Raw genomic sequence first — 23,782 nt, forward strand, 5'->3', positions numbered from 1 at the left:
GTAAGTTATGAGAAAGTCAATTTTGATATAAGCGAATCGAGGAAATCAATTTTCATCTAAATAAATTGAGAAAACACAATTTTTGTTCAACCAAACGATGAAAAAGTCAGTTTCTGTCGTATTTAATTATGGAAAAACGAATTTTTTGTCCAAGTAAGTTATGAGAAAGTCCATTTTGATATAAGCGAATTGAGGAAAATCAATTTTCATCCAACTAAATTGAGAAAACACAATTTTTGTTCAACCAAACGATGAAAAAGTCAGTTTCTGTCGAATTTAATTATGGAAAAACCAATTTTTGTCCAACTAAGTTATGAGAAAGTCAATTTTGATATAAGCGAATCGAGGAAAATCAATTTTCATCTAACTAAATTGAGAAAACACAATTTTTGTTCAACCAAACGATGAAAAAGTCAGTTTCTGTCGACTTTAATTATGGAAAAACCAATTTTTGTCCAACTAAGTTATGAGAAAGTCAATTTTGATATAAGCGAATCGAGGAAAATCAATTTTCATCTAACTAAATTGAGAAAACACAATTTTTGTTCAACCAAACGATGAAAAAGTCAGTTTCTGTCGTATTTAATTATGGAAAAACCAATTTTTGTCCAAGTAAGTTATGAGAAAGTCAATTTTGATATAAGCGAATCGAGGAAAATCAATTTTCATCTAACTAAATTGAGAAAACACAATTTTTGTTCAACCAAACGATGAAAAAGTCAGTTTCTGTCGTATTTAATTATGGAAAAACCAATTTTTGTCCAACTAAGTTATAAGAAAGTCAATTCTGATATAAGCGAATTGAGGAAAATCAATTTTCATCCAACTAAATTGAGAAAACACAATTTTTGTTCAACCAAACGATGAAAAAGTCAGTTTCTGTCGAATTTAATTATGAAAAAGCCAATTTTGATCTAACTAAATTGAGGAAAATTAAAATTTTGTCCAACTTAATTGAGAACACAAATTTTGTTCAACCAGATGATGGAAAAGTCAGTTCTCGACAAATTTAATTATGGAAAAACCAATTTTTGTCCAACTAAATAATGAGATAGCCAATATTTGTCCAATCCAATTTCGAAAACACAGTTTTTCTCAACTAATCGATGAAAAAGTCAGTTTCTGTTGAATTTGATTATAGAAAAACTAATTTTTGTCTAGCTAAACGATGAGAAAGCCAGTTTCCGTCTAATTTAATTATGGAAAATTCAATTTTTGTTCAACAAAATGATTAAAGAGCTAATTTTTGTCCAAATCAATTGCGGAAAATTCAATTTTTGTCAAACTAAATTGAAAAAACACAATTTTAGTTCAACAAAACGATGAAAAAGTCGGTTTTGTCGAATTTAAATATGGGAAAACCCATTTTTCTTTAACAAAATTGAGAAAACACTGTTTTTGCTTGACTAAACGATAAAAAAGTCAGTTTCTGTCGAATTTAATTATGGAAAAACAAATTTTTGTCCAACTAAATTATAGAAAAACCAGCTTTAGTCCATTACTGTCCAAGCGACTTGAAGAGATGTTATTTATCGATGGAATTGTATTCAAAAAAAGCATTTTCAGATCAAATGTGATTTGAAAAACGGTTTTTCCTAATTAATTTGAAAAAATCCCCGAACCAGCACCTCAAAGTTCTTTTTTATTTCCATATTATTATAAAATCAAATCCTAACTTCCTAAGATTCCTTATAAATCTCCAAGAATTCAAGGCAACAGTCTTTCCTGTGGAAAATTTTAATCCCCAGAAAGTGATAACAATAATTAACATTCACAAACGATTGATTTGTATATCGTCAACCATCAATTTGCTGTATTTCCACCCTCGTTTTAAAATATCTACCAGTCATTACTGCTTTCAATGATTCACTTAATTCTCTAAACGAGAAAAGAAGACGAATTGTGATAACCTAAAACCCAAAACAGCAAAATAAACTATGTTGACTTGTAGCCCATTTTGACAACCCAATTATTATATAACGAAATTACCCACTAATTAAAATTTGGGCTTGTCTTATAACCACTATGAAGAAGATTTATGGCTTCCCATCAATTTTCCAATAATAGCACACGAATATTTACAGAACCGTCTTTAGGAATATTAATTATATATAAAACTAATATTTTTATCTATCAAAATACGTTAATTCATATATGATTGAATTGAGGTTATGTTGAATACGTGTACTAAATAATATTGAATTTTCCAAAATTACGAAGTAAGTGATTATTCCCCATTTTATATACGGGATGCAATATAATACATTCTAACCTTATATTTATACCCGATCCTAACAGGGTCGAATTATGTATGATCCCAACACATTTGTCTGTGTCAGTTTATTTCGAGCCATGTACCACATACTTTCGATGTGGACTAAATCAACAGCAGTGCGCAGATCAAATCGCTTCGACTTTTGTTGATGAAACACCATCACGTACCAACAATTTACTGTATCGTTCTTTCAAGACGAGCTAAATCCCAGGAACGCCAAGAGAAGGGGGCAAAAAGGGGCAGATCGTCCATTTTTTCATTTATACATTACCTAAGATCACAATGAAATGCACATATTCTAATAGAAATTCTGAAAACACAATTTTTGTTCAATTAAATGATGAAAAAGTCTGTTTCTGTCGAATTTAATTATGGAAAAACCAATTTTTGTCCAACTAAATTATGAGAAAACATAATTTTTGTTCCACCAAACGATGAAAAAGTCGGTTTTGTCGAATTTAATTATGGAAAAACCAATTTTTCTTAACAAAATTGAGAAAACACTGTTTTTGCTCAACTGAACGAAAAAAAAAATCAGTTTCTGTCGAATTTAATTATGGAAAAACAAATTTTTGTCCAACTAAATTATGAGAAAACCAATTTTTGTTTAACTAAATTGGGCCAAATTCAATTTTTCTTTAACTAAATTGAGAAAACACACTTTTTGTTCAACTAAACGATGAAAAAGTCAGTTTCCCTCGAATTTATTCATGGAAAATCTAATTTTCGTCCAATTAAATTATGAGAATGCCAATTTAATTTTGGAGAAACTAATTTTTGTCCAGCAAACTTATGAGAAAGCTAAGTTATCCTTCTAAATTGAGAAAACACAATTTTTGTCCAGCCAAACGATGAAAAAGCCAGTTTCTGTCGAATTTAATCATGGAAAAACCAATTTTCCTCAAACTAATTTAAGAGAAAGCCAATTTTGGTTCAACTAAATTAAGAAAAATTCAATTTTTGTTGAACCAAACGATGAAAAACGCAGTTTCTGTCGAATTTAATAATGGAAAAACCAATTTTCCTCAAACTAATTTGAGAGAAAGCCAATTTTGGTTCAACTAAATTAAGAAAAATTTAATTTTTGTTGAACCAAACGATGAAAAACGCAGTTTCTGTCGAATTTAATTATGGAGAAACCTATTTTTGTTCAGCTAAATTATTGCAAAGCATTTTTTGGTCTAACTTATTTGAGAAAAATCCAGTTTTTGTCCAACTACATTGAGAAAACACAATTTTTGTTCAACCAAACGATGAAAAAGTCAGTTTCTGTCGAACTTAATCATGGAAAAACCAATTTTTGTCAAACTAATTTAAGAGAAAGACAATTTTGGTTCAACTAAATTGAGAAAAATTCAATTTTTGTTCAACCAAACGATGAAAAAGTCAGTTTCTGTCGAATTTAATCATGGAAAAACCAATTTTCCTCAAACTGATTTCAGAGAAAGCCAATTTTGGTTCAACTAAATTAAGAAAAATTCAATTTTTGTTCGACTAAACGATGAAAAAGGCAGTTTCTGTCGAATTTAATTATGGAGAAACCTATTTTTGTCCAGCTAAATTATTACAAAGCATTTTTTGGTCTAACTTATTTGAGAAAAATCCAGTTTTTGTCCAACTAAATTGAGAAAACACAATTTTTGTCCAACCAAATGATGAAAAATCCAGTTTCTGTCGAACTTAATCATGGAAAAACCAATTTTTGTCAAACTAATTTAAGAGAAAGCCAATTTTGGTTCAACTAAATTGAGAAAAATTCAATTTTTGTTCAACCAAACGATGAAAAAGTCAGTTACTGTCGAATTTAATTATGGAGAAACCTATTTTTGTCCAGCTAAATTATTGCAAAGCATATTTTGGTCCAACTAATTTAAGAAAAATCCAATTTTTGTCCAACTAAATTGAAAAAACACAATTTTTGTCCAACCAAATGATGAAAAGCCAGTTTCTGTCGAACAAACAATCTACTGTATAGGTCTTTCAAGACGAGCTTAATCCCAGGGTCGCCGAGAGAGGGGGACTAACAGGATAAGATTGCCGATTTTTCAATTCATACATTACCTAAGGCCACATCGAAATCCACAAATTTTTAGATGAACTTTGAAAAAATGAAACATTAGACAAGGATCAAGGTCAAGGCTACTTTCAAATGGTCCCATTAGAGCAACGTAGAACAGTCAATTCTGAATTTTACACCAGCATTTGTTTACCAGAAGTGTTCGAAAAAATCATGGGAACCAATCGCAGTAGAAGAATCATTCTCCACCACGAAAACGCGAGCTCTCATACAAAAGTTCAAATAAAACGTTTTTGGACAGTTAAAACATCGAAATTGATGGTTGACACCCAAAGATTGCATCTTATTCCCATAGATCAAAGATAAAAGAAGCGATTGATGGATTCAAATCACATGTAGACTCAATCGGAATGGACAAAAGTGATATACAAGCTCTTTCTTAGATTACGAAAAATACTATACCAAATGTCTCAACTGTAAAATCAATTATCGTTGTTTAAATGATTAGTTGAAGTTAATCTAAATCCGGACCTATCTATTATAGTTTATATCAATAAAGACAGGTGGTCCCAATTCTACAGACCGCACACATTTCCACACACTCAGTAGAAACTAACAAAAATTTCGGTTATAAAAACCCATAATAACACCTTTGCATTAAACACATCATCACCCAGCTTTTGTTTTTTTTTTATTACTAAAGTAATCATCAAACCGTGTATCTTATGGTCAGCGCGAATAGGGTATAATTTTGTATTTATCTTTTTCAGACTGAGGTAGGTATAGTCGTCCAGTGCAGTTGTTCATATTTTCTTCGGGCTATTAAACGTTGTTTTACTCCTTATGATTGGAAGAATGTTTTTATGAGACACTTGTTAGTTAACATCGTCGTTATGAGACCCAGTGGTGGTCCTCGTGGGTTAAGTTTAATTCTAACTTGGAACAATTATATATAAATATAAACTAGAAGAAAAATAGATAATCAGGAATGCAGTATTGGGTAAAATTTTGAAAGACAAAGATAAATTCTTGGTTATAAGAAGCAAGACCAAGACAAAAGCCAAATATAGATCTACAAGAACAGAATTGTGCAGTGTAGATTTACAAGATCTATAAAACAGTTGTATAAGTTGCATCTACTCCAATTTTTGTCCAACTAAACGATGAAAAAACCAATTTTTGTCCAAATAAATTGGAGAAAATTCAATTTTTTTCCAACTAAATTGAGAAAACACAATTTTTGTTCAACTAAACGATGAAAAAGGCAGTTTATTTCTGGAAAAACCAATTTTTGTCGAACTAAATCTTGATAAAGCCAATTTTTGTTTAACAAAATTATGAAAAAGTCAAGTTTTGCTCAACTAAATTGGGGAAAATTCAATTTCTGTCCAACTAAATTGAGATAACACAATTTTTGCTCAACTAAACAATGAAAAAGGCAGTTTCTGTCGAGTTTATTTCTGGAAAAATCAATTTTTGTCGAACTAAATCTTGACAAAGCCAATTTTTGTTTACAAAATTATGAAAAAGTCTATTTTTGCTCAACTAAATTGGGGAAAATTCAATTTCTGTCCAACTAAATTGACAAAACACAATTTTTACTCAACTAATCGATGAAAAAGGCAGTTTTTGTCGAATTTAATTCTGGAAAAACCAATTTTTGTTCAAATAAATTATTGGAAAGCCTATTTTAATCCAACTAATTTGAGAAAAATCCAATTATTGTCCAACAATTTTTATTCAACCAAATGAAGAAAAAGTTAGTTTCTGTTGAAATAAATCATGTGAAAACCAATTTTTATCCAACTAAACTAAAAGAAAGCTATTTAAATATTGGTAAAGTCAATTTTTTTTAAACACAATTATGTGAAAGTCAATTTTTGTTCAAATAAATTAGGGAAAATTCAACTAAACGATGAAAAAGGCAGTTTCTGTCTATTTTCATTATGGAAAAATCAATTTTGATCCAATTAAATTATGAAAAAGGCAATTTTTGTTCAAATAAATTTGGGAAAATTCAACTAAATGATGAAAAAGGCAGTTTTTGTTCAAATAAATTAGGGAAAATTCAACTAAATGATGAAAAAGGCAGTTTCTGTCTATTTTCATTATGGAAAAATCAATTTTGATCTAATTAAATTATGAAAAAGTCAATTTTTGTTCAAATAAATTTGGGAAAATTCAACTAAATGATGAAAAAGGCAGTTTTTGTCGAATTTAATTCTGGAAAAACCAATTTTTGTCCAACTAAATTATGATAAAGCTAATTTTTGTCCATCTCAATTGAGAAAACACAATTTTTGTTCAAATAAACGATGAAAAAGTCAGTTTCTGTCGATTTTCATTATGGAAAAATCAATTTTCATCTAATTAAGTTATGAAAAAGTCAATTTTTGTTAAACTAAATTACGAGAAACACAATTTTTGTCCAACTAAATTGGAGAAACACAATTTTTGCTCAACTAATCGATGAAAAAGTCAGTTTGATCCCATTGCCGAAGCCGATTGAGATACCTCCAAAACATGTGATTTGGACGCTTATTCAATTCGATAAGTTGTTTGGTCATCCATTCCACAACCACGATTTTGCGATATCCCTATCGATAGTTGAGTATTTCTGCAACGACGAAGAGCTGAACATGTCCAGGCTCCTCAATTTTTCTCAGTTGTTTTGTGCCTTGTTTGCAGCTGCAGCAGTTAACTTATAATTAAGTATTCCATTCAAATAATAAAAAAATCACTTGCGTACGCCTCTGGTAACTATACACACCATATAATTTGTGTGTGTTTTTTCTTCGCATCCAAATCAAGTCATCTAGGGGATTTGTGGATTTATTCTGAAGTTAATAAGCTGTTTTGTTTTTTAATACTCACTTACGACTTATTTTTTATTGGTTCACAATATCCATTGAGTTTATCTGTTTATTTATTACCAAAATCGATCGAACATCGTTTTTTTTAACTTTCTAATTAAATAATTACGTTTATACAGCAGTGATTTTTATATATACATTTTAAGGTTATAAATTTCAATGATTACGTGCTGCGATCTATGAGCTTTTAGATTAAGGAAAATGGTCTTCAATTATAAAAAACTGTGATTATTCTCTCTTTATTTCCACACACTTTTCAGAACGTCTAACTGAAGTTTCTATAAAAATATAATGCATCTTTAAAATCAAAATGTTTTACCTCTTTTGCTTAGTTAACTAAAAATAGTCAGAGGAGGCCAGATCAGGGCTATATAGTGGGTGTTCATCTTATGTGAAGTTACATTTGATGTTAATCCTTCTTTAGACAACAAAGCAAATCACAATTTTTCAACAAGTGCAATAATCTAAATATTCTTGCTACTTTGTCAAGAATCGTTTGACGTTAATAAGATGATTTAGCGTGGGAGGTATCAAAATTATATTTTATCAACTCTATCAAATTCTTTTTCATCTTGACGTCACTGTAAAAAATGATGTTTGCTTGAATCTTTGCATTGTCATTTTCATTTTAGTGTCATTGTCCATTGGTGTAATATTTCAGGTTACAATGTTTCTAGGAATCTTTACCTCATAGAAGGTTTGTCTTCTCCGTCAGGTTTCCAGGGCAAAATACCTCATGGAAGGTTTGTCTTCTCCGTCAGGTTTCCAGGGCAAAATACCTCGGAAAAGGCTTGTCGTGTCTGTCAATTTACTAGCAAAATATACCTCGGAAAAGGCTTTTCGTCTCTGTCAAGTTTATAGGAAATATAAACCTCCTAGTACGGTTGTCGTCTCTGTCAAGTTTCCAGGGCATAATAGCTCATAGAAGTTTAGTCATCGCTGTCAAGTTTCCAGGACAAAATACCTCCTAGAAGATTTGTCATCGCTGTCAAGTTTCCAGGGCAATATACCTCGTAGAAAGTTTGTCGTCTCTGTCAAGTTTCCAGGGCAAAATACCTCTTGGAAGGTTTGTCGTCTCTGTCAATTTTCTAGGTAATATAAACCTCGTAGTACGGTTGTCGTCTCTGTCAAGTTTCCAGGGCATAATACCTCATAGAAGTTTAATCATCGCTGTCAAGTTTCCAGGACAAAATACCTCATAGAAGATTTGTCATCGCTGTCAAGTTTCCAGGGCAATATACCTCGTAGAAAGTTTGTCGTCTCTGTCAAGTTTCCAGGGCAAAATACCTCTTGGAAGGTTTGTCTTTTCCGTCAAGTTTCCAGTACAAAATACCTCGGAAAATGCTTGTCGTCTCCGTCAAGTTTCCAGGACAAAATACCTCGTAGCAGATTTGTTATCGCTGTCAAGTTTCCAGGGCAATATACCTCTTGGAAGGTTTGTCGTCTCTGTCAATTTTCTAGGAAATATAAATCTCGTAGTAGGGTTTTCTACTCCGTCAAGTTTTCAGGACAAAATACCTCGTAGAAGATTTGTCATCTCTGTCAAGTTACCAGGTCGCAGACACTGGTTATAAGTACACTAAAAAGTGAGGTTACGTGTTCCCGACTGTTCTTCACGCTTTGTAACATTTCAATCTAACATCCAGTGCAGCCACCGTTGTAATAATAAATTTGTCGCGCGTTTCTTAAAAAATTTTGGTTTATATTTGACCCACTCATAGTAAAAACGTACCGCGTCTTCGATAAAGATAGAAGGATTAAAATAATTCATAGAATCAGAGATAAGCAGCATATTACTCACGAATGAAAACTAAAAATTCTCGTAATTTTCTGTGTAGCAAAAATAAGATTTTTTTTCTTGTATTTTATATCTTTAATCTCGTTAATCTCAACCTACACCACCATCATATATCTTATTATCTTAGCACCTTTTCTAAACAAAAACTCCAAAATAACCATAATTCATTCTCGCGAGATCGTTTCCGCGCTGGCTGCAGAAACCAAGTTTACGTCTTCTTTAGGCGCCTCGTAGATGCTTAACCCAGTATTATGTTTATTACCTCGGGGTACGTCCTGTCATAGAAACGAGGACGTATCTAAAACAAGCATACATAGTCCCGAGTTAATATATGTTTTAGTAAAATAACCATGTTGGTGGCGAAGTAAACGAGGTGAACGTTGATGATTTATGGTTTTTTGGTTATTTTTTCGTACACGCCTACTTGTAGAAATGGGAGTCGTTGTTAGTTGGTATTTTTTTCTCTCTCTCTCTAAAGATCGTATCGATTAAGTATTTATGAATGAAATCGATTTAATTATAAATTCGATTTTGGAAATGTATTTTATATATTTCTGAAGCGGCTATATTCAGATGATGATCTTTTCGTACTCCAAACAATGATTCTTCTACATATTATTTCACTCCAAGGGTGTTTAATCTCCAAAGTAAATAAGGGCATACAGCAAGGCTATGGTAGCTACCACCTGATGGGTGTTTTTGGGCATACCTGTATAAATACAAGTACGAGGAGATCCCAATAGCAGGATCATGTCTTTTTCAAAATGTTCATGACACACTAGATTGAGATAACCTACCAGAAACCGTGGTCTCAAGCAGAATACTCTGAAGATCAATAGAATACATCGACAAACTTCAATACAAAGTCCTTCAAGACCTGGAATGCAAAGAGCGAAATATTAACAGCAATCAGAAGATCGTAGGAGATTGATTGGTGTCTATTGAACCTCCAACCAACTAGAGTTGATGGGAGGATACTGGGAAGTAATAAAAAAGAAAGACCAAATGCTTCCTTCGCGAAGAAATGCTTGACGGTCGCTTACAGATCCAAAGAGATATAAATAGAGCAGATTTTGGTACATGCTAGCTGTACTGGTTGGTAAGTTTGGTGGAGCTTCTCCTTCACTCCAGAACACGCTGTATAAAAGCACAGGAAAGACGTACGTAGATCAAGGATAAGTTCATGGCTATTTATGAGGAACCCGCAGTTTCTCAGGATTTTAGTATTGAAAGTATGTGGTGATGATTCTATGAGCAGTGTACAAGTGTTTTGTTTGGCTGTTAGTAGTGATATATGCCAAAAGCTGGTTGGTTTCAGTACCAAACGACCCTAGATCAAAAAGAGCAAATAGTTCGTCTAAATCTTTGACCACGAAGAGGTGATCTATAAGGAGTTTTTTCTCACTTAAAAACATCGTTTACGATAATTCCATCAGTTATTATTTGATAGATTTCAGAGATACAATCGGAGCTATTTTTAACTGAAAAATATGAATGAATTTAAAGATATGGATTTACTTCTAATATATATTGTTGAAATAAATCTAGCAATTGAGAAAATACAAAATGCAATGGCGTCAAAGACTATAAAACTCGATGTTAATATTGAAATTTATACGACAATAACCGCGGAGAACACTCTACCCCGAGAAATATTTGGGGTATTTCTAAATCTAATTCCAAGATATTTTTATATTCTTTCTTCGACGTGAGGGTGTACGAGTGAAATTGATGGAAATGAAAAGGAATATTTGAAGAAATTTAGTTAGATATTGAAATATTTGCCGTTTATTATGTTTAACAGGAAGAATTCTGTCGGTGCTTTCGGAATATAAAGAAAGAAATACGTTTAATTATATTTATATGAATAACGAATTCGGATATTACATGTTGTTTTGAAAAAATGTGACATTTATAAGCGAATGTTACGTGGGTTGTACTAAAACATTTACTTTGTATCTATCATTATTCAAAATTTAAGAAAGTGTCATTTTTTTTATAAAAACTGTTCTCATAACCTATTTCGATGATTTTCTTTATTTCTGGATCATTTGAACTACTACAGCTTCCATAGATATTATTATTGTTAGTTCATTTGAACTACTTTATCGACTTCCATTACAATTGTCATATTTTGACTCCATCACGCCATTTTGTTTGTTTTTATTCTCGTATATATCCCCTTCAAAGGAGAAGAAGAAACGAGAATCGAGTTTTTGTTTATTTTAGATCATTTGAACTACTACAGCTTCCATTTATATTATTATTGTTAGTTCATTTGAACTACTTTATCGACTTCCATTAAAATCATCATATTTTGACTCCATCACGCCATTTTGTTTGTTTTTATTCTCGTATATATTCCCTCCGAGGGAGAAGAAGAAACGAGAGTCGAGTTTTTGTTTATTTTAGATCATTTGAACTAGTACGGCGTTCATAGATCTTATTATTGTTAGTTGATTTGAACTACTTGATTGACTTCCATTACAATTATCATATTTTGACTCCATCACGCCATTTTGTTTGTTTTTATTCTCGTATATATCCCCTTCAAAGGAGAAGAAGAAACGAGAATCGAGTTTTTGTTTATTTTAGATCATTTGAACTACTACAGCTTCCATATATATTATTATTGTTAGTTCATTTGAACTACTTTATCGACTTCCATTACAATCATCATATTTTGACTCCATCACGCCATTTTGTTTGTTTTTATTCTCGTATATATTCCCTCCGAGGGAGAAGAAGAAACGAGAGTCGAGTTTTTGTTTATTTTAGATCATTTGAACTAGTACGGCGTTCATAGATCTTATTATTGTTAGTTGATTTGAACTACTTGATTGACTTCCATTACAATTATCATATTTTGACTCCATCACGCCATTTTGTTTGTTTTTATTCTCGTATATATTTTCTTCAATGGAGAAGAAGAAACGAGAGTCGAGTTTTTGTTTATTTTAGATCATTTGAACTAGTACGGCGTTCATAGATCTTATTATTGTTAGTTGATTTGAACTACTTGATTGACTTCCATTACAATTATCATATTTTGACTCCATCACGCCATTTTGTTTGTTTTTATTCTCGTATATATCCCCTTCAAAGGAGAAGAAGAAACGAGAATCGAGTTTTTGTTTATTTTAGATCATTTGAACTACTACAGCTTCCATATATATTATTATTGTTAGTTCATTTGAACTACTTTATCGACTTCCATTACAATCATCATATTTTGACTCCATCACGCCATTTTGTTTGTTTTTATTCTCGTATATATTCCCTCCGAGGGAGAAGAAGAAACGAGAGTCGAGTTTTTGTTTATTTTAGATCATTTGAACTAGTACGGCGTTCATAGATCTTATTATTGTTAGTTGATTTGAACTACTTGATTGACTTCCATTACAATTATCATATTTTGACTCCATCACGCCATTTTGTTTGTTTTTATTCTCGTATATATTTTCTTCAATGGAGAAGAAGAAACGAGAGTCGAGTTTTTGTTTATTTTAGATCATTTGAACTAGTACGGCGTTCATAGATCTTATTATTGTTAGTTGATTTGAACTACTTGATTGACTTCCATTACAATTATCATATTTTGACTCCATCACGCCATTTTGTTTGTTTTTATTCTCGTATATATCCCCTTCAAAGGAGAAGAAGAAACGAGAATCGAGTTTTTGTTTATTTTAGATCATTTGAACTACTACAGCTTCCATTTATATTATTATTGTTAGTTCATTTGAACTACTTTATCGACTTCCATTAAAATCATCATATTTTGACTCCATCACGCCATTTTGTTTGTTTTTATTCTCGTATATATTCCCTCCGAGGGAGAAGAAGAAACGAGAGTCGAGTTTTTGTTTATTTTAGATCATTTGAACTAGTACGGCGTTCATAGATCTTATTATTGTTAGTTGATTTGAACTACTTTATCGACTTCCATTACAATCATCATATTTTGACTCCATCACGCCATTTTGTTTGTTTTTATTCTCGTATATATTTTCTTCAATGGAGAAGAAGAAACGAGAGTCGAGTTTTTGTTTATTTTAGATCATTTGAACTAGTACGGCGTTCATAGATCTTATTATTGTTAGTTGATTTGAACTACTTTATCGACTTCCATTACAATCATCATATTTTGACTCCATCACGCCATTTTGTTTGTTTTTATTCTCGTATATATTCCCTCCGAGGGAGAAGAAGAAACGAGAGTCGAGTTTTTGTTTATTTTAGATCATTTGAACTAGTACGGCGTTCATGGATCTTATTATTGTTAGTTCATTTGAACTACTTTATCGACTTCCATTACAATCATCATATTTTGACTCCATCACGCCATTTTGTTTGTTTTTATTCTCGTATATATCTCCTTTAAGGAAGAAGAAGAAACAGGGGTTGAGTTTTTGTTTATTTTAGATCATTTGAACTACTACAGCTTCCATAGATATCATTATTACTAGTTTATTTGACTACTAAATCAACTTCATTACAATTATCATTCTTATTCTTATATATCTAAACTGGGGTTGGGGGTTGTAGAAATATATGAATAAATAACTTTCTATTTCTACTTATTAGACCTGTCTATATGTTTTTTTTGTTCAATAGTCTTGATTTTAGGTATTTCCTGATTGAATAGTTATTCATGATACAAGTTCCAAAGTAATATATTGTTAGTGGACAGCAGTATAAAATCACTTTTAACACGTATATCATACATAATTTTCAATACAACCTTTTTTTACGAAAAAAATTTACTCTTATCAACATTTGAGTAGTTTTAATAATGGCGCTTCACTTGATCATTGAAAGAAAATTGATGAGCTTCATATTTCTGATTCTCCATTCGACAATTCTCTTTTTTTGTTTCTGTTTAAAAAATTTATACATACATTCAATTTTAATAATTGAAAGTATGTCTTTTTGGTTTCTTAATGTAGTTTTATTTCTAATTATTGATTTGATGAGCTTTTAATCTATTTTCCAAATACTAAGATGTTTGTCCTATCATTTAAAATCATTGCAAGATACTTGATATACAATAATCAATGACACTTTTCTTTTTATTTGTTTTTTCCCATTGTGGATCAACTTCAAATATATCGTTGGGTGTTAAATACCGGACCATCAATTATTTATGGTTTTTTTTTATGTTGATTTTCTCATGAATCGTGATCTCGTAAGCTGATGCATATAAAATTACTGTATTCGAAGAATGATTCCTTAATGATATGTTAGGTTAGATAGGTGAGAAAAACGATGCTTTCCAATTATCTGTACACTTCGGCTATTTATGTATCATTATATATAAACAGAGAGAAGAAACGTTAATGATAGAGAATATACTAATTAGTGAAAAAAAATCAACTTTACAACGTCAGTAGAGTTTGTTCAAACCTTTTCTTTTCTGTTCAATTAAAAATGTCAAACTTTATGACAGATTTGACATTTGACACATGAGTGTTGGCATATTTCAAAAATTTCAACTAGCAATTCTCGTGTAAGTAAAATAAACGTAACTGAGATTTTATTTTATCCTTGTATTGTCCGTGATTTGATATACTTAGAAAATTATTACATTCTACAGGGTGATTGGGATTATATCTTACAATTTTTTTTGTTTTTCCTCGTATAAAGCAAAAAATGAGGTAAATTATAATAGAAATTGAATATTTATGTGCTGTTTGATTAATTGAGTTATAAATAAGAAAAAAATACTAAAAGAGTTTAACAGAAAATAACTTATAATCAATAATAATTTACTTATTTATATTTTTCTATGTTTTTGTGTTTTTTTTTTGGGTGTTTATACTAAAATCTAGTAAAAAACAGATTGAAACGTAACGTAAAACTATTTTTCTTTCACTATCTTCTATAAAGTCCATAAAAACTTATATACAAGATTTTAATCTGTATATAATATTTAACGTATATCCAATTTGCTTAGGAAAAAAAATTAATCCCTTATGTTAGACTTTGTACATTGGAATTTAGGCGCCAGCACAATAATTGGCTCGAGCCGCAATATTCAAAGGTAGATACCATCGTAAAGGTATCCCGATAACCGATTACCGTCTTTAAGATGCAGTAACTTAAGGTAAATATTTGACAGACACGAAGTAGTTCAGGTGTTATGTTAATGTGAGGTTAAGACGTTCAACCTCCCGCTGAGACCCGACTAACGGGCGCCACTGTATATATCGTTAACGACCGGACTCACTGAACTTCCAGTGTATAGACTCAAGAAAAATTAGAATGTTATTATTGTGGAAAATATTCTCTTTTTATTTTCATACACTTTTCAGAACGTCTGACTAAAGCTTCTATGCAATTAGTCTTGAAAAGCGTACGTATTTGATTTTTGCGAACGAATTTTACTTTGAATATAATGGTAAAAAGTTGAATACATGTTTGTTAATCAAATTCCGTTTCCTATAAATTGAATTAACTACCCCATAAATCTAACAACCACCCTGAAACTAATTCTTTTATATCATCATTTACTATGCTGAAATTATTATTATAAATCGTTATATTGGGCTCGATACGTTCCTGTTAAACCAAATACGAATATTTATATGCTGGTTTCCTCTGACTTACCGTTTGTGGTATGATTTATGGTATTTCGTCTTTTCTAAACCATAAAATATTATTAATTTTAAAAGGGCAGTTGTCAATTCTTTTCTTTTTAAATTACTAAAAAAAATCACTTATTTATTGTAATTTCGTTCAATTTGAAGAGTTTATACACCCTTATTAATATTAAGAGGCGCGTATAAAATGTCAAAATGACATATCAGAAGGAAACGCACCTCATCTCCCACATGATTATCAGTCGATGGTATTTAATATCAAATTTTGTTTAAGAGATTCCAAAAAAGTCTAAAAAAAAACTAAATCTCCATCAACGAAGCTCCTGATGAACAATATTTGGCGACGAAGATTTCAGAATTTTCCAAACAGACTATAAAAGTGATTCAGTAACTAACCATCTGCCAAAATATTTGAAGCGACGCCCGTACCAAAAATGATAAATGTAAAACTGAGATCCACGTTTTTATTTGCACCCTATAAAAAGGGCCTATGATGGATTATAAGGCAGCTGTCGAAAAATTGAAGGGGAGACCGAATATCGCCATTATTGTGATATCTATATTTGTATAACGCGTTTCCAGCGAATTCAGACCTTACTAGAAGTCTGTTTAAGGATAAATGATTATACAAGGATAAAGGATATAATACGAAACGTGGTTAAAAAAATTTACCTATGGATCCTGAACATGAAACTAGACGTCAGGTATTAATCGGACACCATATTTAATTTAAAATATAAAATTAGATAAAATTGTCGATAAAATAATTGAAATTTCATAATTATCTATTAGATTTTAGGTAATTAGTTAATTTTTGGTTATAATTGCCTTAATATTTGGTTGAAAATCTCAAGAATAGAATAAAACAATATCAGGAAATGTATTGGGAGAGGAAAATTCATAATTTCTTTCACGATTTAGTTAATTTCTTCACCTAGAATGAAGTTTTGCATCGAATTGAAGATCAAAACATCTACAACATGGAATAGTTTCAAAAAGGAAACAACCCTAATGTTGTTGACAACTGAATTTTATTTTAGGTTGAGTAAAATTGAGAAAAAAATATATGAAACTTCATAATTTATTGACCAAAACATCTTTCTTAAGCTCGCACATTATTATGCAGAAAATCGTTATCGCTTGAGATTGATTCAAAGGCCTCAATCTGCTTACTCCTTGGAAGTCCACCAAGGAAATGAGAAGCTCAAATAAAAAAAAAATATAAAAAGTTGTTCTCGGTGGTCTGTTCGATCTCTTCCTTCCAGATCCTTGAGTATCTTCCTCCTCTTCTTCTATTCCGCGGTTGATACATCAATGCTTCCTTCAGCCACCTAGTTAATGGTCTTCTTGTGTGCTTTCTATCTGTCATATTCTGTTTTTGTCATATTCATATTCATCAAGCTCTATTTTGTATATTCGTCATTCAATTTTCCCAGCATATAATCTGCATCGTCCTCGTTGCAATTATCATCCTCTATCTAAATTCCCTTTCTCGTAATTTTGGTTTTCCAACTACTCAGAGCTTCTTGAATGTATATATTGATTAATGTTGGTGATAAACTGCATCTTTGTTTCAAATTTTTTCGAATACCAGAATGGTACCAGTTTCTCTACACATTTTAATTTTCTGTGTATGTTCTGAATTGATAGAACATTGCTGATGGTTTCTCACACTACGAAGTCTTACGGCTGTAGCTACGTCGTCAAATTTGATGCATAATTTTCCTTTCAAAGTTTCCACCATCGATTTTTCGAGTCCTTCCTCATTTCTGTAAGATATCTTCTTTTGAATTAAAGTCCATTTTGAACTTTTAGCGCTGTAGCTACGTCGTCAAATTTGATGCATAATTTTCCTTTCAAAGTTTCCACCATCGATTTTTCGAGTCCTTCCTCATTTCTGTAAGATATCTTCTTTTGAATTAAAGTCCATTTTGAACTTTTAGCGCTGTAGCTACGTCGTCAAATTTGATGCACAATTTTTCTTTTGAGGTTTACACCATCGATTTTTCGGGTACTAGCTCATTTTATCATGCCTTGGGAATAGTTTCATCCTCAGCTGCAGGATCAACATTGTCCTATCCGTCTTTTCAGTTTTAGTAAAAATATTATTTGTAGTGATGAATTAATAAATAAAAATGGTAAATTCTCTCATATTCTTAAAGATCTGCTTTGGTTAGGTTTAGATTCAAATGAAGGCCTTCTAATTGTTTGGGAATCATTAACCACGACGGTCTTATTTGACAGGATATTCAGGATACATTTGTCCCTCTGGAAGTTCTTCTATCAAACCCAAAATATAAGAAAAAGAGTATAACAGATCTAGATTAATGCAGCTCATTAAGAAAAAGGAAAATTTTGTGTTTTGGTCAAAGAAATTTGTTTCTCAAAGGATGAACACCCACCGTATAGCTTCGATCTGACCCTGTCCGACTATTTATTGTTCGCAAAGCTGAAGGGTTGAGTTTTTTTGATACAAACGTTTATTTTTATGTTAGGTTAACAAGACATGGAGTGCATTACGTACCTTCAAACATTCATTCAAACAAAAGCGATGGAGACATTAAAATTTAGTTCTTTTCGAGTGGTTAGATAGACGTTCTATTTATATGAAACTAAGACAAGCAACAGATGTGGAAAAATAAAAAATTTTTCTTATCACTAGATCTAAATGGGTTATGAAAACAACAAACATCCCTAGAAATAAATTTGACCTATCTTAGACAGTCCCTTTTTTACGATCCAGTGTCATATTACCTTCATCTGTAGATAATGCACGTACTAACCTTTCAACCCTGCGACTTCTTCGACCTCCTGATAAAAATTACACGAAGACGAATAACAGGAAATATTTTGATTTGAAATGATTTATTCCATATCTTATAATTTTAAAAATTTGTTTTTTGTATCAGCTATGATAAATTACATCTTTTCAATTAATTATATTGAAATAGACATCAAAAGATGTTGTTTTGGATAATAAAATGAAAAATTAATAATGTCAATATCATACAGAAGTCGGAAAAATCGACATAAGTTCCAGAGCTCCAGCATTCCAGATTGTCGTCGGATAAAGACAGAATCTTCACGTCTTCATTGAACAAGGATTAACCCTGCCCAGGGCGTTTGTGTGGACAGATATCCATGCAGAAGATCTCGTGGATCCGTTTTTTTTAGCACGTTATCTGGAAATGCCCGAAGATTTACGTGGGCAAATGGAAAACAATCCAATACCCGCGCGAGTCCTTGCCCCACTACGCGTTATGTTTGTAGGAGTACCTTAATGTTCATTTTGGAGCATGGAGAGACAGCTCGCACAATCATGTAATTTCTTCCGATAGAACCTTCTCAAGGACCACGTTTTTGCACCATTCTCAACCTCCGCTCGACATGTTCTGCTGGATTTGCCTCTCTGACCTTGATATTTTGGATAATCAAGTTTCTTTACAACCAGAGGATATACTATAAATTATACAACTATCAAAACGTTTTTAGAATGATTTATATTAACACATTTAATACGTTAGCCATTTTGACAGATTATCACTGAGTAAGGAGCTATTTGAGATAAACTTTTGGCTTATCTAACATTAATTTGAATTAAAAAAATCCCAAGGTCCTATTTCCGATAATTAACCGGGTGCGTCTCGGCACGCTCTCCGTCAGTGGTAAAGGGATCAGTTCACCTATGTAGCGGGTAGCCTAATTTCGTGACTTACCTTGTAACTAATTGGTTTTTGATTCCAAGACCGAGAAATTAAGTAGTTCGTTTCGTAGAGTAACAGTTTGTACAAATTTTTTGCCCCTACACCCTCATATGTACTGGTACTTACATTCTTCTTAATAAAGTGAAAAGGGTGAAACATTTATGAGGCTCAACGTTAGTCGTTCAAAGAAAATTTCCTTTTTATGTACTTAAAAACAGTTTTTCCGAAATCAATTGTCAATATTATGCATTTTTATTTTTTTTTTCATTTTAGTTATTGAAAAAAAAATAGAAATTCGACTTTTTGGTCCTTGTGTAAGACTCCTGTTAGTATCACGGAAGTATTAAAAAAGTTTTTGATCCTTTGGGAACCCAAGGGAATTTAGAATCCTGCAAAATCTTTCTGTATGGTGTATTGAAGTTGAAATTGATGATTTTGAATAATAGTTGGCTGTTTTGTCACAAATATTTTGTATTTTCTATACGTATATGCAACAGATAAAGATTTTTTTATACGAGGGTGGTTGAAAATAAACCGGTTCTTTCGAATTAACGCTCGAAAAGTTTAGTGTCATAAACTGGATATTAGACTGGTCTATGACTAATTTTGGGAGACCGATGCTGTGATTTACAATATATACTGAATGATAAGGCTTCAGTTTAAGTACTTTTGAGTAAATTCGCGAAAAATCGACGCAATGATCTTGCCTGCAGATGGAACGGTCTTTGATCTTCTTTGAAAATGGTTTACAAATATTCACACACAGACGAGACTAGACTACACCACTATAGAAAGTAACGCGTAAAATGAAGTAGTTGGGGTTAATTTTCTCCTAACCTCCTAAAAACATCTGTAGATCAAAACTAAGCGATATTCCAATATGTGTGACCATATACAGCTCGGTACTACGATGAAAACGTTGAACGAATTGGGTTAGGAAACACTAAAACACCCTCTTTATAGCCCCGATTTGTCGCCACGTGACTATTATTCATTAGGTCCATTAAAAGAGACGGAAGACTAGAAGCACGGTGAACAATTTCAGCCTTGTAACTTAATCTGATTTTTGTCGAATTTTTATTGTTTTTTGAAAAAAAATTATATTATAATGCCACAAGTATAGAATTTACTAAATCTTCTGAATATCTTTGTATAATATCTGCCGATATCCAAAATGACGTTTTTGGCATCCTCTGATGTTCAAAAGGGTATAAAAAATTATTGGCAACAACAAGTGTCTAAATCTATGTTTGTATCTGTATCTATTCATGAATATTTATGTTTTTTTTTTGTGTATATTTATTAAATAATCTTTCTAGGCAAATGTTTCCGCAAATGAAGTTTCGAGTTTCAGGTTTAGACCTGAAGGCGAAATATATCTTATTATTAGACATCGTTGCTGCAGACGACTATCGATACAAGTTTCACAACAGGTGAATATTTATAAGAATAACTTCTGACATATCAAAATTGTTTCAGGCGCATGTTTCCTGCTTACAAAGTACGCGTTTCGGGCCTAGACAAAAAATCCAAATACATACTTTTAATGGACATCGTTGCCGCTGATGATTGTAGATATAAATTCCATAACAGGTTAGAAATTAAAAAAATTAAAAAGAAAAAAAAATATTATCCAAAAACCGAATTCACGAACTCGTACTATCAAAGCAATACCAACCGAAACGACTCTATGTAACGAAATATTTAAATAATATTTTGACTATACCTCGTAGTATAAAGTTCGGGTGAAAGTTTCGAAATATTAACTCCCTTATTTCGCTCAAAATTCCGTCAAAGCTCTACCTTGATTAAAAAACGAAAATCCCCAAAAAAGATTTATACAAAAAAAACTTCGTTTTCCCCCCAGCCTTTTTCAAACAAAATATCTCCGAAAATATTCATTTTACAGAAAAAAGTAGAAAATAAAAAATTAAGCTCATAAAAAGCTCTATAAAAAAGGTTATATACAGTTTTTACGTAAACCTGATCTTTTGGATGTTATGACCCCAAATATCTCTGACGGGAAGTAAAATTTTGGCTCCTGTCGAGATATTTGGGGTCATAACATCCAAGATATTAGGTTTACGTAAAAACTGTATATAACATTTTTTAAAGAGATTTTTATGAGCTTCAATTTTTGTTTGAACCTTTTTTTTTCTAAAATCATATTTCCAAACATTTTTAATGAAAATACTAAAAGAAGCTTCAAATCAAAGAGAAACTTCGTCAAAAATGATAACAAAATCGAGGGGATGATCTTTACACCCCATTGCCCTACTACCTGGTTCATCAAATAACCTTTTTCTTATTTCCGTTTAATAACTAAATACGAGGGTGGCACTATTTAACTCATGCCAATATACATGAACAAGAAAGGAAAAATAGTTCACTAAAATTTGTTCTACCCCCGTAAGTAAGGAAAATTGAGTACTTCTAAGGGATTAAAACAATAATACTAATTAATTAGAATGATATCGAAGATTTTAAAACAACAATTTGGCTTAAAATAACAACAGAACAATGCAGAAGATACTTAATATTGAATTAAGGATTAAAAAAAGGATTAAAACAAGAAAAATGTATAAAGGAGTACAGAAGACCTGGTTAAAGCAGGAAGATAGTCTTAGCACAACATTGTTTGATATTATAATGAACAGAATGAGAACACGACTGGAATGAAAGACTTAAAAACAACGAATTTGAAAATAAAACGAATAAAAAACTGGGAATTCAGGATGGATTTGAAAATGCTAAAGAAATCATATTAAAAGAAAACGAAACGAGAAGTATAGGCGAAAATACAGAAACAAACACACAAAGGTAGACTACCAAAAAAGAAATGGTGAGAAATCTCGAGTGTATCGTCTCAAAAATACAAAAATAAAAAGAAAAATAACGTATTTGATAACGTTAATAACAAATAAGAAATTTTTCGATATTATTTATATGAATTGGTTTGCTTTGCGGTACTGGTTTGTGTAGCTCGGGGTTTTATTCCAATCGGGGTGTGTTTTTTTTATTTTAAATAAAAACGGCCCTTACTGGTGTGATATAAAAAAAGCACGAAGCATGCGTTTTGAACAGTAGAAACCTGAAGAAATAACAACATTTCAATAACAGCGTTCCCGTCGAAAAAAATGTTAACGACCTTCCGTTATTATACACTTAAGGTGAATGGTATTAACGTGAAAATTGATTTTGTTATGTAAATAGTAAGAAACTATGTTCAATATTGTTATTTCTTCACTTGAAAACATTTAATTTCCATATACATCCAGTAGTTAGTAGCGATTAGAATTAATGTTTTGCATGTAAGGAAAAAAATGTACTCGTATCTTCTATATATAAAAAACAGTCAATTGCATGACTCAAATTTCAAAATTAACATCATAGAATGTACTTATGTGACCTTTGAAGATATGTTCAACTGTACATAGTGGACAAACGTGATATTTTTAAATATTTTCCGAATAAATTCGCCTGGAATCAATTCTTAACAGCTAGGTTAAATATAACAATAACCCTGTCATACTTTACCTAAATAATGTTTTCTTCAAGAAGAAATTGCCACTAAAAGCTGGCTTCTAAACTATTCTGTACGAGACCTAAAAGTTTTAAAACTGATTGTCAGTGACAGATGAATCAGTAATTAATTTAAGTTCAGCTGACTTGTGCTTAATGCTACCTCGGTTAATTAAAATTCAGAAAGCAGCTATTATTGTCTAATGGGAAGATGGCTGGTCTATCAGAAGACTGGGAGTTCATCTAGGTCTTAATGATAATTGACCTGTCCACACACCCCACATCATTCAACAATGGTTCCCACAAAACTTTACAGTAGCCGGCAAATAGCCCTGATATAAATCCCATTGAAAATTTATGAGATTGGTCAAATAAAAATTAAACGTGTCGATTCAAAGTTTTCCAAAATCGTTTATATTCAGTTAAGGCATATTAGGAACATTCAATTCTACGAAAACTTCCACAACGTCCTTTGCATAATGAGCAGTTGCCATATCTGGGTAAATCATATATATGGCGGTTACAGAATTTCTAGAAGGACAAATGTATGCTGAAGAACGACTACGCCAACCGTAACAACAACAAATATTGGGTAGTGGAGTTTCGACGAGACTGCACGACCTGCGAAGACCAGCAGTCGACCAAATGAAGAGACGACAACATAAATGTTGAAGAAAATCCACTGGATGATCGTCGACTGGAAGTGTAGGAGCTAGCAGACATAAAAGTCATTTCAAGAATATTAACTGAAAATTTGGACACGGGAATACTGTACGCGTTTTGAAGATGTTTCCATCGAGTGTTTAAAATATGTCACAGAAATGAAACCCAATGTTTGCGCTGTTCCATAATCATGGATGGAACGTGGGTCCACCACTTCACACCCGAAAAAAAAAAACAATCCACACAATAGACTTAAAGAGGAAAAATCAGCTATAAAGAAGACAAAGATTGTTCCATCTGTAGGCAAGGTCATGGCGTCGAAAAACTT

At 31.7% G+C, this 23,782-nt stretch overlaps 1 protein-coding gene across 3 annotated transcripts in view; it reads left to right on the forward strand.

Annotated features, from left to right (window-relative positions):
* LOC130448530 (optomotor-blind protein) overlaps nucleotides 1-23,782 on the forward strand; it is a 134,785-nt gene that overhangs the window by 21,542 nt on the left and 89,461 nt on the right. For 2 of the 3 annotated variants that reach the window (XM_056785941.1, XM_056785945.1), the window contains exon 2: nucleotides 20,749-20,862. In XM_056785941.1, coding sequence (XP_056641919.1) covers nucleotides 20,749-20,862 — 114 coding nt within the window. Of the gene's footprint in view, nucleotides 1-20,588; nucleotides 20,703-20,748; nucleotides 20,863-23,782 lie in introns of all 3 variants that reach the window. The other variant, XM_056785956.1, reaches the window with a different exon arrangement.

Source organism: Diorhabda sublineata, chromosome 1, assembly GCF_026230105.1.
Source record: "Diorhabda sublineata isolate icDioSubl1.1 chromosome 1, icDioSubl1.1, whole genome shotgun sequence".
NCBI lineage: Eukaryota > Metazoa > Arthropoda > Insecta > Coleoptera > Chrysomelidae > Diorhabda > Diorhabda sublineata.